Source organism: Anoplophora glabripennis, unplaced genomic scaffold, assembly GCF_000390285.2.
Source record: "Anoplophora glabripennis isolate ALB-LARVAE unplaced genomic scaffold, Agla_2.0 scaffold935, whole genome shotgun sequence".
Lineage (NCBI taxonomy): Eukaryota > Metazoa > Arthropoda > Insecta > Coleoptera > Cerambycidae > Anoplophora > Anoplophora glabripennis.
In genome coordinates this window covers 132,623-146,568 of record NW_019417038.1, presented here as the reverse complement: position 1 = coordinate 146,568, position 13,946 = coordinate 132,623, and the positions used below count along the sequence as shown (strand labels likewise).

Sequence of the window (13,946 nt, the reverse complement as noted above, 5' to 3'; positions counted from 1 at the left end):
AATACTCGTATATGTACAGGGGAATGTGTAACAAACATTCGGTAGCGCTCACTGGGCGCAGAAGTGGTCCGATCGGATGGATTTGCTATCGTTGTGTAGGTCGAACCTTTCTATTTCGAATAGAAGTGGTCCGAGCATTCGACGATTGCAGGGGTGGCAATGAAGAAGAAAATGGTGAACCTCTACAGATTGGCTATTTTTATAAGACTATGTCGATGTTTAAGTTTACTATAAGTGATCTTGTATGGTTTTTAAAGGCAAATATAGGAAATACTGTCTAGGTAGAGCACCAAAACAATGAGGGTGTCAAGTTGCCCCGACTGCAAAAAAAATTCTATACAGGGTGTATCTTAAGTCTGTCATAAATTAAAGGGCCATTGGGCCATTTTAGGATGATTGAAAAATATCACATTTTTTCAATTATCTCTGAAATTGTTTAATATAGATTGGCGAAACTTGGGGAAATGATGTAACTAATTAAAGGTATATTTCTATATAAATCTGTCAACCAATGGCGGAAATTCATAGGAGCTTTGTCATTAAAACCCTCAGAAAAACTACACCACTGGATTTCCGGAAAAATTAATAGACGCCTTTAATTTACCGGCATGTTTTTAATAAAAAAAGGTTTATTGCATTTTCTTCACACAATAAATCATTTTCGAGTTATATTTTTTTTTGTTCATATTTAATTTTAAAATAATTTCTAAAAGGTATTTGATGACCAGTAGCAGCAAGTAAGCAAAATGAAAATGTCCACCATTGGCAGCAACACAAGCGACGAGCCTTCACCGTTCCCTAAGTGTCGTCAATCTACATCAAACAAAACTTCAATGCCCTGTAATATTGGAAACCAGTAACTTTAGGGCTTTTGGGCCTAAAATGACCCAAGGAATCACCCCATAGGACATACACCCTGTATAATTTTTTTTTCGGCACTCCTATACCTATACTGCATATCTTACAATAGAAGTAAAATGGTTTATATATTTTTACAGGAACTTTTTTTAAATGCATGCTATAGCGTTTGTAAAAATACATAAGTAAGTTTTAGTGGTAATATGTTGCAACTTATCCATTTCCATTATGTCAGAAATTAGCTAAAATATATTTTCTACAATATCTTAAAAGTCTTATTCATATTGTAAATATAAACACAAAACGACATATTATTAATTAAAGCAGAGTTATTCAGATCCCATTAACTTCATAAATTAAAGTTTTAGTTTATGTAAAAAAGGTAGACTTTTTCTTGGGTCAATTTAGAGTCACCGTATACTGATATACAATTTAATAAGAATCGAAATTTCATTTGTATCAAAACATTTTCAATTGCAATATAAAAAATCAACATTTTATGTTATTTTATTACATCAAATAGAACTAAGAAAAATATTTATATTAAACAATTTTAGGTATATTAAAATATGTCAAAATATAAGTATAATATATTTTCATTTGTGTGCATTCAGTGAATTTTACTTAAGAGTGAAAAGTGGAGCCCGTTGTACCTATATTATTTTTGATTTTATATTAATTACAAAAGGAACCTAGCAAATTTTCTAGATAGATAACTAAAGTTATCGGTTAACAAACTTATTCAATAAATGATTACAGTGTACCACTTACAGAATTCTAGTAACCGGAACAGAAATAGTAATACATAATTAGGTATGCTTACTTCTCACAAATGTTTAATCTAAAATAAATATGTTTTTACTTTTTACAGAAAAAGCGTCTGCAAAATGTAACAGATAAATTGTGGGTGTTCAAATATTTTAATATCAGTTTACGTGGACATTCCATGACGTTGTGTAATAGATATAATAAGAACTGATAAAACTCATGTTTCAACTACTGATTAAAAAAATAATAATTTGTTTCTAATTTTTTTAAACCTCTTACTTACCTTTTTATTTTTATTTACTTTCCGAACCGAAATTATCATATTATATTTATACAGGGTGAGTCATTAATAATAATACACAGCTTAATGGCAGATTGTTAACGTCAAAATATAGCGATTGAGCCAAACATGCCTTATTCAATTGTTGCTCATTTTCGTTCTACAAGGTGTTAAAGTTGAAAAAATATTTTTAGTTATCTATATTTTAAGTATATATGGACCGATTGTTTTGAAAATTTGTAGTTTTACGTTTTTTGAGGTGGCAAAAACTCAACTATTTTCGAGATACAGACATTTTAAGATTTTGAGATTTGACGGGAATTAAATTAGAAAATAATTTTTTCCAAAGTTGTAGACATGGACATAATAAATTGACAGCTGTCACTACAATACCATATTGTTTTCTACTCAATTTGATTAAGAAGTAGTTTTTTCCTTTTTCGTTATTTTTTAGAGAAGAGAATATCTTAATAATAGGCTAAGAAAGTGGATTGAAGTTGCTGGTAGTTAATAATTTGTTAAGATATGCATAATAAAATCTTTAATTGCTATAATGTTTGTCTTAATTCATAATTCAGGCTTGGTATCTTAAGACCAGCTAATTTTCTAATTTAAATCCCGCCGAATTTCAAAAACTTAAAACGTCTGTATCTCAAAAACGGTTTAGTTTATCGATTTGTAACTAGTGCACCTTTTTTATTTAGAATTGAACGTAGTTCAATAATTTGTACTTAAAAAATTCAAAATTGTAATATACAAAAAGTCAAACAGATTTTTACATTGAGAAGATAGTATAACTAGCGCCCTCTAGACGTGACCCCAACATTGTTTGCATATTCGTATTTGGCTCCTTAAGAAACGTAAAACTACAAATTTTCAAAACAATGGGTCCATACATACTTAAAATATAGACAAAAAAGGAAAATACTTTTTCAACTTTGACACCCTGTAGAACGAAAAGGAGCAATAATTGATTAAGGCATGTTTGGCTTAATCACTATATTTTGACGTTAACAATATGCCATTAAGCTGTGTACCATTATTAATGACTCACCTTGTATATTTAAAAACGCCTATAGTAATTTATAAATATCACATAATTAAAAATATTAAATCATGCTGATAATGAGATAAACTGAAAATTTTCTTATGCAAAATACTACCTACCTTATTAAGAATTGAAAATAATTATCAAGAAATAAGTGCAACATACTTAAGGGGTAATTTTGCAATGGTACTACTTTTGAAAACTCAATATCAACGGTGTTACATAACGTATAAATATTTTGCTACAACTTATTCAGTTTAAAATTTGTCTTGACAACAAAATCATCACCATTGTGAAGCCCAAAAAACTTAAATTGATTATTGATTAAAAAATTGATTACAACTTCTCTATTTGTGATTTTCAAAAAATCAAGTAACTTAATGTGGAAGATTGTTTGAAAATCGTACAAAAAGGTAGGTACTTTAATTCCAAATTGATATTTACTTACGCACTTATTGTTTTGAGATAAGACCTATTTTTGAAAAGTCTTGTTATATGTATATGAAAGTATAGAAGCAGATGACCAAACACTTCAGAAAAAGAACGAAAATGTCCAAAGCAATTTTTTAAACAAATTTTTATTGAAATTATACATATAATTGTTATACAAATTGAAATTAGATCCAGTTGTTTAGAATAATTTAAATTTTTTTAAGCTTTGAAATTTGAGCATTTGAAACATTTTCTATTTATTGCAAAAAATTTGCTCAAAATTTACTAGATGATTTATTGCTACAGTGTCCATTTCTTGATCCAGTTCAGTTAAAAAGTGAATTAAGTGTTGTTTATAACGACTGTTGCTCAGTGAGACACTCCTATAAATAAATTTTATGTTCAAACCTGATGTACATGTATGTTAAAATTTTAAAACTAATCACAATTTGTGTCACTTTGCCCTTAACATCTATCACGATCGAAAGAAGTTTTCAATGAGAATGGACGCTCGTGAAATGCCTAAATCATACTCTGCGGCGGAGAATTCTGTATGAACATTAAAATAGGCTAGCACATTTATTACATTATCTTCATTTGAAGTTATTGGTTTTGGTAAAATTCTTTCTGCACAAATTCGACCATACTCTAGTTGATTTGCTACTTAACTTTTTTCTGCTCATTGGTGACAAATTTGGATATGTGTAAAAACTGTACATAATTCTGCTTATAATCCCATTGCAACGTAAATTTAAAATATCAGCATTTGAATATGTATTGTTTTCCATTTCTTATAAACACTAAATTGAACTGTCACTGCAAGAGACTAACAACAAATTGACAGTTTAGTTGTTTGTTTTGAAATTTTGTTAAAAATTCCACAGCAAGAAATTACATGATTTTAGGTGATTACACAAAGAATAGTAGATAACTTAAAAACTAGAAGAGATAGGTATAGGGAACCTTAATACCGTTCGAAAGAGAATAAAATTGTGTATCAAAATATAGAAAAACATACAGGGTGTTCCATAAAAAAAATCGACTTATGAAGGTTTGAAGTTAACTAAACTCGGCATTAAATTTCTAGCACCCTGTATGCAATTATGGCACTTTGAAAGTATTGATGGGAAGCTTGGGGGTCAAGCTATTACCCCTATAAATATTGTTGCTTTATCTTTCTTACTATAAAATACACATGGTTTGAAGCTAGTCACTGTTTCTCTCCATTTATTTGAAAAAATTAAAAATCTCGGAAACGGTTAATTTTAGGAATAGGGAAACTTCATAAGTCCACCTAAAATAACTCCTAGAATCCAAAATTGCAATAATATATAGGGTGTTCCATAAGCAAGTTGATGGAGACTTCCGGTATAACCGGAAGTGGTACGTGGACGCCATTATTTTAGTTGCGAAGGGCATGCCCAAAAACCCGGTATCTCAAATTTTCAAAATTCAAATCGAAGTAGTCTCTGAAATAATTCTAATGGGCCGTCACCGTGAGACACCCTGTATGTATTTATTTCATTCTGCTACATTTTTTCTAGAATTTTGTAAATGTTACTATTATAAAATAGTATATTTTTTGAAAATACATTATTTTATTATTTTTGGTAAACGAAATTTTTAAATATAAATTGTAACAGTAAATCCGTTAGCAGAACTTTATTGGCTTAATCTTTTCATGAGATTCTATCTCAACAAATATCGTACTGATTGTACCTAATTTTTTGAACTTACTTCGGGAACATCTTGTATCAGTATTATCATAAAGCACGGCCGACTCTAAACAGTTACATAAAAGATTTAATTTTCACAAAATAATTGTAAATAATCATTACATATCTAAAATTATATAATTAAAAAAAAAACAGAATTAAAATAGAGTTACGTTTGTTATATACATACATTGCTAATAATTACATTTTAAAAAAAAATTAAAGTGTAACTACCATTATTACGCTTCTTCTAAATCAATTTGTAGTCCCTGAACAGCTGGTCTTTTTAAATTTTGGAGAATGTCTTGAATTTCTTGTAGACTCTTCCCTTTCGTTTCGATAACATAAAAGATAGTGAAAGGTATGCATATTATGCAGAAGCCGGCGAATATCCAGAATGCAATACCTAACCAAACGTTATCAGTCGCACTAGGAAAGTACTTCGCTATAAAGAAACCGAGAAACCAAGTAATTGAAGTAGCTAAAGAAGAGGCCTTAAACTTAACGCTATCCGGGAATAGCTCACCCATCATGGACCAGGGCAGTATTGCCAAACCTGTATTGAACATAATAATGTACATTACAAGGCACAATATCGGTATAAATCCTACATCTTCAACATGGTATCCTTTTATGTGCATGTAACAGTAAATCCCAAGTGGAACTTCAGATATTATTATTCCTACAGCAGATACAATAAGTAACACTTTTCTACCAACACGGTCGACCACCAAAGGAGTTGTAAAACTAGTTAAAAACTGTGTAGCACCTACGATAATCGAACAAACTTTAGGATGTAAGTTTGTGGTGGCATATGTGAAGATACCTTCGACGTAAAACAATACCGCATTGATCCCGGAAAACTGTTGGAAACCTAAAAGGCAGACACAAATTAAAAAACCCTTCCTCAACCCTTTGTGCTTGAAAATATCTAGGAAGGATCCACTTTGAGATTCCTTCACTTTCTCTACCATTTCCATCAGTTCTTCGTTTATTACTTCTTCACTGCCTTTTCTGATTTTTTTCAACGCCATCTCAGCTTGATCAAGCTTCCCTTTTATAACATAGTAGTGAGGGCTTTCTTCGGCTATTATAAAGAATAGCACTATGAATGTAGCGGGAAATATAGATAAAATCAAATTGAACACGAAGAAACTGAGGTACGAACCGGCAAAGTGAGAAAAGAAGAATCCAAAGCAGATGTAGCAATTCAAGGATGTACCGAGTGCTCCTCTATTGGAAACCTCAGCCACCTCCCCTATATATATAGGTACCACCGTAAAGACACCCCCTACTGACATTCCCATCAGGAATCGAGCGACGTAGAATATCCAAGGATATAGCACGAAAGAAAAGACAAGAAAGCCTATCAGGAAGGGTACCGCACATACGAGCAAGGTCGGTTTTCTTCCTATCTTATCTGCCAATATTCCGAAGACGAAGGGTCCGACTATAGCCCCCAGGGCTAACAATGACGAAATCCATGACGTTTGTTCTGACGTTAGCGGGTAGCCAAATGGAGCATCTGTGGGATGTTCTAAATCCAACTGCACTGGCGACGACCATGTCAGTACCGTTCCAGCGATAAAACCTATTATGTTTCCTGAAAACAAATTTAGGATAGTCTTTTATACAGAGTGTGACAGCAAGACAAACTTATGTGACTGAACAATTACGTTAATGATATCATTTCAAAAATTGCTAACCATAGTAATAATGAAAAGCAACAGGGAGCTTAGTGAGGACTATGTGAATATTTATCGTTTAAATCCATGTATTGAGATACTAAATCCAAACATTATACTGATAAGAAGCGTCATGATTCTTAAGAATCAATAATGTTTCAGTGTGTGTGTGTGTGTGTGTATAAGCTGATACATGTGTCAAATTTAATAATATTGAAGTCGAGTCGATACTTTCCCTTAACCATTCAACTCTAAGACCTGGATGTGATACACTGCTTTTTGATTAATTACACTAAAGATTTCAAATGTCAGAATTACAAGAGGTCTGAATTGTTGCAACTGACAATGTGATATTTTTCTCTGAAGCCGAAATGATATTTTCGGCTATAAAAATTCATTATTAACGAACTAACGAACCTAAAAACCCCTACATACCAAAGTTTTTCATGATTCTATTCAATTTGGCCACAATCGTTAATAGATACAATGATCGACAAAAAATACGTTTTTTTTCTAATTTTTATTTTGTTTACACATTTTCAATAGCTTTTCACAAATTCACAAAACGATCACAAACAAATATATTGTAATTTCAACAGGAAAATGTCTGTCGGGTCAGCTACTTTTAAATATACAGGTTCGGAAAGTCCCAATGGTACATCGGCCGTTACGTGAGAGCGATAAAGTGAGTCATAGAAATAAGTGCGATAGACAAGGATGGTAAAATTGAAGACGCTTCATAATCTGAATAGTCACTCCCACTTCTAACCCAAAACGGGCGGTGACTATTCAGATTATGAAACGTCTTCACTATAGCCATCCTTGTCTATCGCACGGATTTCTTTACTTTACTTTGTCGCTCTCATGTAAAGACAGATGGACTATGTGGATTTTCCAGTCCTGTATATTTTCAATAGTTCTTGAATGAAAATCTGTGTATAACATCTAAATTTTCAATATACCTGAAACCTTTTAGTAACGTTTTAACGTTGTTTACATCATGACAAGAGGTACCAGTCCCAATAGTTTGTCTCGATATTGCTGTTACATCCTGTATAAAATTAAACAAAAGTAGTTACGATTTCATATTAAAAATAAAGTTAACTTGGTGAAACTTGATTAACTAATCTGACTTTTATGTTAGTAACTAAACTATTTGAAATGCATAATACAGGCACATAAAATAGTTGTCTATTCTACGGAAACCGAATCTGCTGTGGAAAATACTCATCATCTTTCAGTTTTTATTTTTAACTAAAACCTAGAAAGTAGTCAAAAAGACTTTTGGGTATTCCCCTTAAGCATATTGTGAACATTAGACAAAGATCCTATCTGTAATCATGGTATACCTGAAAGCAGTGTCGAAAAAATCGGCAATTATAAAACTATACCTAAAAGTTAGTAAATCAGTGCAATGGATTGAATATCCTATTTTTTTTTTCAAGATTTCCATCAAGAACTGTAAGGTTACAGGACTGGCTTTGTTTTCACATGTCCAAGATGTGCCTGCCGTTTTGTGTGAGTGAATTATTCTATTTATTTGTGGGTTAGGTACATTATTATACAATATGTCCCATAATGAATTGTACATAGAGTAACAGGTGATTTGTGACGTCGTAATAATGTGATTTGGCCAAATTTATCTTAGTCCAAAAGTTGATAGTAACCAAGTTATAGGGTTTCAAAATGAAAATTTTGTTTTAAATTTTTTTAAATAACCATCGAAGTAATTGATATATTTAAACGAAATTTGATATCCCGGCGTTAACATGAAAAATTCACAGTTCCTCATAATTCTGGCGTACATTCTAGAGGGCGCCACTTACGCAGACTGTTTGAACTTTTGTAGTTCAAAAACTTTTTGCTATATACTGTATCTTATTGAAAAGGTAACATCACTAGGAATTACCGCTCTCGAGATAGATGTAGATGCACTATGTCACACTAGTCCTGCAAATAAAAACAAACAATACAGGGTGTATCTAAATAACACCGAAAAAATTCAAGGGGCGATTCTCCGATGAAAATTAATAGGGGTCTTTGGTATAAAATTTTTTGAAAAAACCCTCCCCTGAAAAGTTACGCCCCTCCTAAAATTACAAAAAAAAATTGTTTTTCTTTTTTATCTTCCACGTACATCAAGCTAAAGAAACCAAACTTGGTGAACATTATCTGTCAATAAAACTACACTTTTTGAATTTTTTTCAACCCTGAACTATTTTTGTAAGGGGTTGAAATAATCAACCCCTATGACATTTTTTCTTATAATTTTTTTTTCGATAAAATTTTTTCCTTTTAAAAAATATGTCTAAAAAACCCCATTCATTTACTAACTTTTTGATCTCTTCAAGTTTCTTCGAAAAGTTAAGGATTTATGACAAAAAAAAATAAATGTATTGTAATGTATTTTTAAAAAGATGAGCTGTTTAACGCGAGTGTATTTTGCCGAAAGATCTAGTGGCCTGTTCTTTACAATGGAATCCGTAGAAACAAATGTCAATGTCATTTATTGTCATATTAAATAACATTTTATTAAAAAACACTCAACCAAATAGTTGACCTATGATTCTACTAGGCTAAGAAGTTTGGAACTTAGACTAAAAGTGAACAAATGATGAATAATGTTATAACAGTAACAAAAAATAAAAATCTGTCGGATATTGACAATACAATCTACAAAAAATGTTGAAAATGATTGCCTTCAGCTTCAATACAAGCATCTACTCTTGTTCTCATAGAATTGCGTATGCGTTCAAATATTCCTGGTGAATTTTTTATCGTTTCACACCCTGCTACAATGCGGTTTCGCAAATCATTGATATCTTCAACTGGCCTTGAGTAGATCAAAGATTTCAGATATCCCCATATGCAAAAATCCAAAGGATTAAGGTCAGGGGAGCGGGCTGGCCAATTTACATATCCTCCTCGACCTATCCATCGATTGGCATACACCTCATCCAAGTGACGTCTTGCACGTATACTAAAGTGGGCTGGTGCACCGTCGTGCATAAACCATAAACGTTGCCTAATTTGAATGGGAACTTCTTCAAGAATAATAGGTAATTCTTCGAGAAGATGACAATATGAGTCACCATCTAATCGTCGTGGAAGAAAATAGGGACCAATTAAATGATCGTCGATAATTCCGAGCCACACATTTAATGAAAATTGATACTGATGATTTCCTTCAAAAAAGTCATGAGGATTTTCCTCAGCCCAAATATGATTGTTACGAAAATTTCTAATACAGTCTCTTGAGAAATTCGCCTCGTCAGTAAATAAAATATTTCTTAAGAACTGCGGCGCTTGGCCGATCATATTAATAAGCCATTGACAAAAAACCACACGTGGTAAAAAATCTCGAATCAGTAACGACTGCACCCGTTGGAGATGATAGGGATATAACTGTTGTTCTTTTAAAATTCTAAAAACTACCGAATGGCTTACATTTAGGACACGAGCTATTTTCCTGGTACTAGTTTCTGGGGATTCCTCAATTAAATTAAGTACGGCTTCATCGACAGCTTCAGTTCTAACTTCTCGGCTACGGCCACAGTCATGACTTCTCTTTTCAAATTTTCCAAGTTCCCGCAAGCGTTGGTGAATATTTGTGAACGTAGTATGGTGGGGTAATCTACGCTCTGGGTACTGTTCAGCATAAAGTCTTTGCGCTTCCAATGCATTACCGTTAGCATACCCATATGTAAAATGCATATCTGCCATTTCTAAATTCGAATAGTTAACCATATTTTCGGTTTATTAACTAATATTTTCTACACAAAATCATGAAACTTGTGAAATAGTAAGAAACAGTAACAATAAATGACATTGACATTTGTTTCTACGGATTCCATTGTAAAGAACAGGCCACTAGATCTTTCGGCAAAATACACTCGCGTTAAACAGCTCATCTTTTTAAAAATACATTACAATACATTTATTTTTTTTTGTCATAAATCCTTAACTTTTCGAAGAAACTTGAAGAGATCAAAAAGTTAGTAAATGAATGGGGTTTTTTAGACATATTTTTTAAAAGGAAAAAATTTTATCGAAAAAAAAATTATAAGAAAAAATGTCATAGGGGTTGATTATTTCAACCCCTTACAAAAATAGTTCAGGGTTGAAAAAAATTCAAAAAGTGTAGTTTTATTGACAGATAATGTTCACCAAGTTTGGTTTCTTTAGCTTGATGTACGTGGAAGATAAAAAAGAAAAACAATTTTTTTTTGTAATTTTAGGAGGGGCGTAACTTTTCAGGGGAGGGTTTTTTCAAAAAATTTTATACCAAAGACCCCTATTAATTTTCATCGGACAATCACCACTTGAATTTTTTCGGTGTTATTTAGATACACCCTGTATAAAGCACTTTCAAAACTGCCCAACTTATCATTTAATTAGTGTTAGAATTTAGATTACTTTTGAGTTTCTAGAAGGTTTTTCTTTCATATTCATTTGACACCCTATAACTAACGTATAACCTATCAACTTTTAGACTAAGGTAAGATTGGCCAGGTCACATTATTATGACGTCACAAATCACTTGTTACTCTATATACAATTCATTATGGGACATCCTGTATATCAAATAACCTCACGTCACTCACTTGGCTGCTGTATCGGATACGTAAATCTTGCTGTCTCCCTGCTATGAATTCATGATTTGAGTATGTGACTTTTTAGAATGGATTTTAGAGGTGATTTTCTGGTGTTCACGTGAAGCTTACAGATCGCAACGTTAATTAATTTTTTGAATACACAAAATGCAATGAGCTTCGCGAATACGACGACTCATTTCTGTGTCTGTGCTCAAGGAGAAATCCGGAGTTTGACAGCTTTTTAAGCCTTAAGAGTGGTTTTAATTTTCTTTGGTTATAGCAGATTCGGTTTCAGTGTGTTCAAATACAAAGTTTCACATGGATTACATTTGTGTGTGCTTGTGCAATCAGTCTAGATGTATGATAAACCTTAACTCACAGTAGTACCGGCACAATAGTAGCAATGTGAAATATAACAATACAATCGTTTGATGTCGTAGCTTATATATTCAACGCTGTTAGCGCATACAGGATTAGTCAAAAGTATGGATACCCCCAAAAATCTCAGCGGGAAAACATTTTTGGGATAAATGGTTAGGACAAAAGTCTCAGCACTTTTCACGGCGTATGATAACTTTGAATTTTTGGGGGTTTCCATACTTTTGATTAACCTTATACAGGGTGATTCACAATTTATCCAAAAAAATTTGGGAATAGAGAAATGGAGTCAATACCGTAAAAATTTTTTTGTAAAATCCTTATAGTGACCCAGAAAAAAATAATTATTGATGTTGGAGTACTTTGAACCATTACGTAGCTGGACAACTGTAGTCTCTAGCGTCATTCGCAATACCCGTGGAGAGCCACGTGGCCTTAGCACCTCCGAATATTAAAATCGTTGTTGCGATACTGTTTACAAAAGTTTTTTAGTAGTTAGTGTCAAAAATGGTTTGCATGTATAACAACTCGGAGTTGATGAACATCGTTTTAATTTATGGTGAAGCAAGACAACATTTGTGTTATGGTGAAGTATTTGTATTATAGTGAAGCAAGAACACAACATTTGTTCGTAGAAACTGAGCAAGACGGACCCAAATGTGGTTACACGACGGTGGACAGGATACTATAAAATTCTATTTTTTTCTTTCCTTGCGAAATTCTTTCAAGTTTTTGTCCGTTTTTATCACACTGCCGCCATGCCGGTCGCATTGTGCGATGTCAGGTTTTACAGTCGACCAGTTTCCAGTGCCTCTCGGTGTATTTTTAAATCATTTGTGAACTGCCTTTTTTGATTTCTTCTTTACAAAATTGTATTTGTAAGAGTCCCCTGTACATCCAAATTTTTTTTTTTTGGATAAGTTCTGAATCACCCTATATATTTACATATGTACAATCGGCGCCACCCAAATGTTAACGGCAATATTGTACCGTGTAATTTAAACTTCAAATCATAGTCATCATAAAATTCAATAGTTGTCAAACATATATGTCACTTAGAGCAAACATAATGAAATGTAAACAAGTAACGTGATATATGCCGGAGCATTTAACTGAGGCGCAAAGAGGAAGGGCTATAGCTAAATTAGAAAATAATTGGTCTTTGAGTCAAGTGGCTGCTGATTTAAATGTCAGTAAGAGTGTATATTTTATATTAAACAACGCTGGCAAGAAGAACAAAAATTACAAAGACCTATCAGGCAAGGTATGGGGAAGTTTTCCAGTGGCGCAGAAGACAATGCATGGGTCGAATTTATCCATCATAATATCCTCTCTGTGTTACGCCACTAAAACAAGTCTGATTTACTACGATAAAATCCAGATGAAATTTCAAATTACAATCAAAATCCGTTCACATTTGGGTGGCGCCAACTGTACTATTTAACTTTATTACAAGCTCCGAAGAATCCTATATTAAACACATTAGAATATTTACATTATTTATATGCTTACCTACTAAAACATCAATGATGTAGCCCATTTTCTAAATTTGTTGTGTTTGCTAATTGCTTTTATTAACGTATCAAATATATATATTTATGTCCTTCGTGATCTAAGTCATAATAATAAGATATAATATATAGCAATTTCATTTAACTGTGAGCGTTCCCATTTTCTTAATTGACGTAAAAAATAACAAAACAAGTTGACATTTCGTTCATTGAAATAGTTATTTACACTATACAGGAGGTAAGTATTATTTACCAGTCGAGGACGATTTTGCGCCCGAGCGGAGCGAGGGCTGGCAATAAAGTCCGAGACTGGTAAATTATACTTAACTGCTGCGTGGTGTATAATAACATTTTATCTGCTCCCACAGTTCTTTATGGTTCATGAAATAAAGATTAGGTTTTATTTTTTGTCATTTCTTAGTCAATTCATTTTGACATTATTCGAAATCTTGCAAAGTCGCCTTGGTTGTTTGGATTTTGTCGTTTCTAAGGTATTTATAAACAAAGCTACATAAAAGTTGCAATTTTACTGGTTTTAAATTATTATTTCTAAATGAGTGATTTTCAAATAGAAAGTGCAGCAAATGCTGCCTGCGAATTTTTATTGCCCGAGAAGTCGAAAGTGCGCTGCTTACGAGCATATAGAAATTACAAAGAATGGTGCCAGGATAAAAAT

The 13,946-nt window shown here is 32.5% G+C and overlaps 1 protein-coding gene across 1 annotated transcript; it reads right to left on the bottom strand.

Moving 5' to 3' along the window:
* Positions 1 to 5,340: 5,340 nt before the first annotated feature.
* On the bottom strand, positions 5,341 to 13,299 carry LOC108914798 (facilitated trehalose transporter Tret1-like). Its single transcript, XM_018720687.1, has 2 exons — positions 13,272 to 13,299; positions 5,341 to 6,704 (listed from the first exon to the last, which is right to left on the bottom strand). Exons 1-2 carry the CDS (start codon positions 13,297 to 13,299, stop codon positions 5,341 to 5,343), a joined length of 1,392 nt encoding a protein of 463 aa, XP_018576203.1.
* Between the last annotated feature and the right edge of the window lie 647 nt (positions 13,300 to 13,946).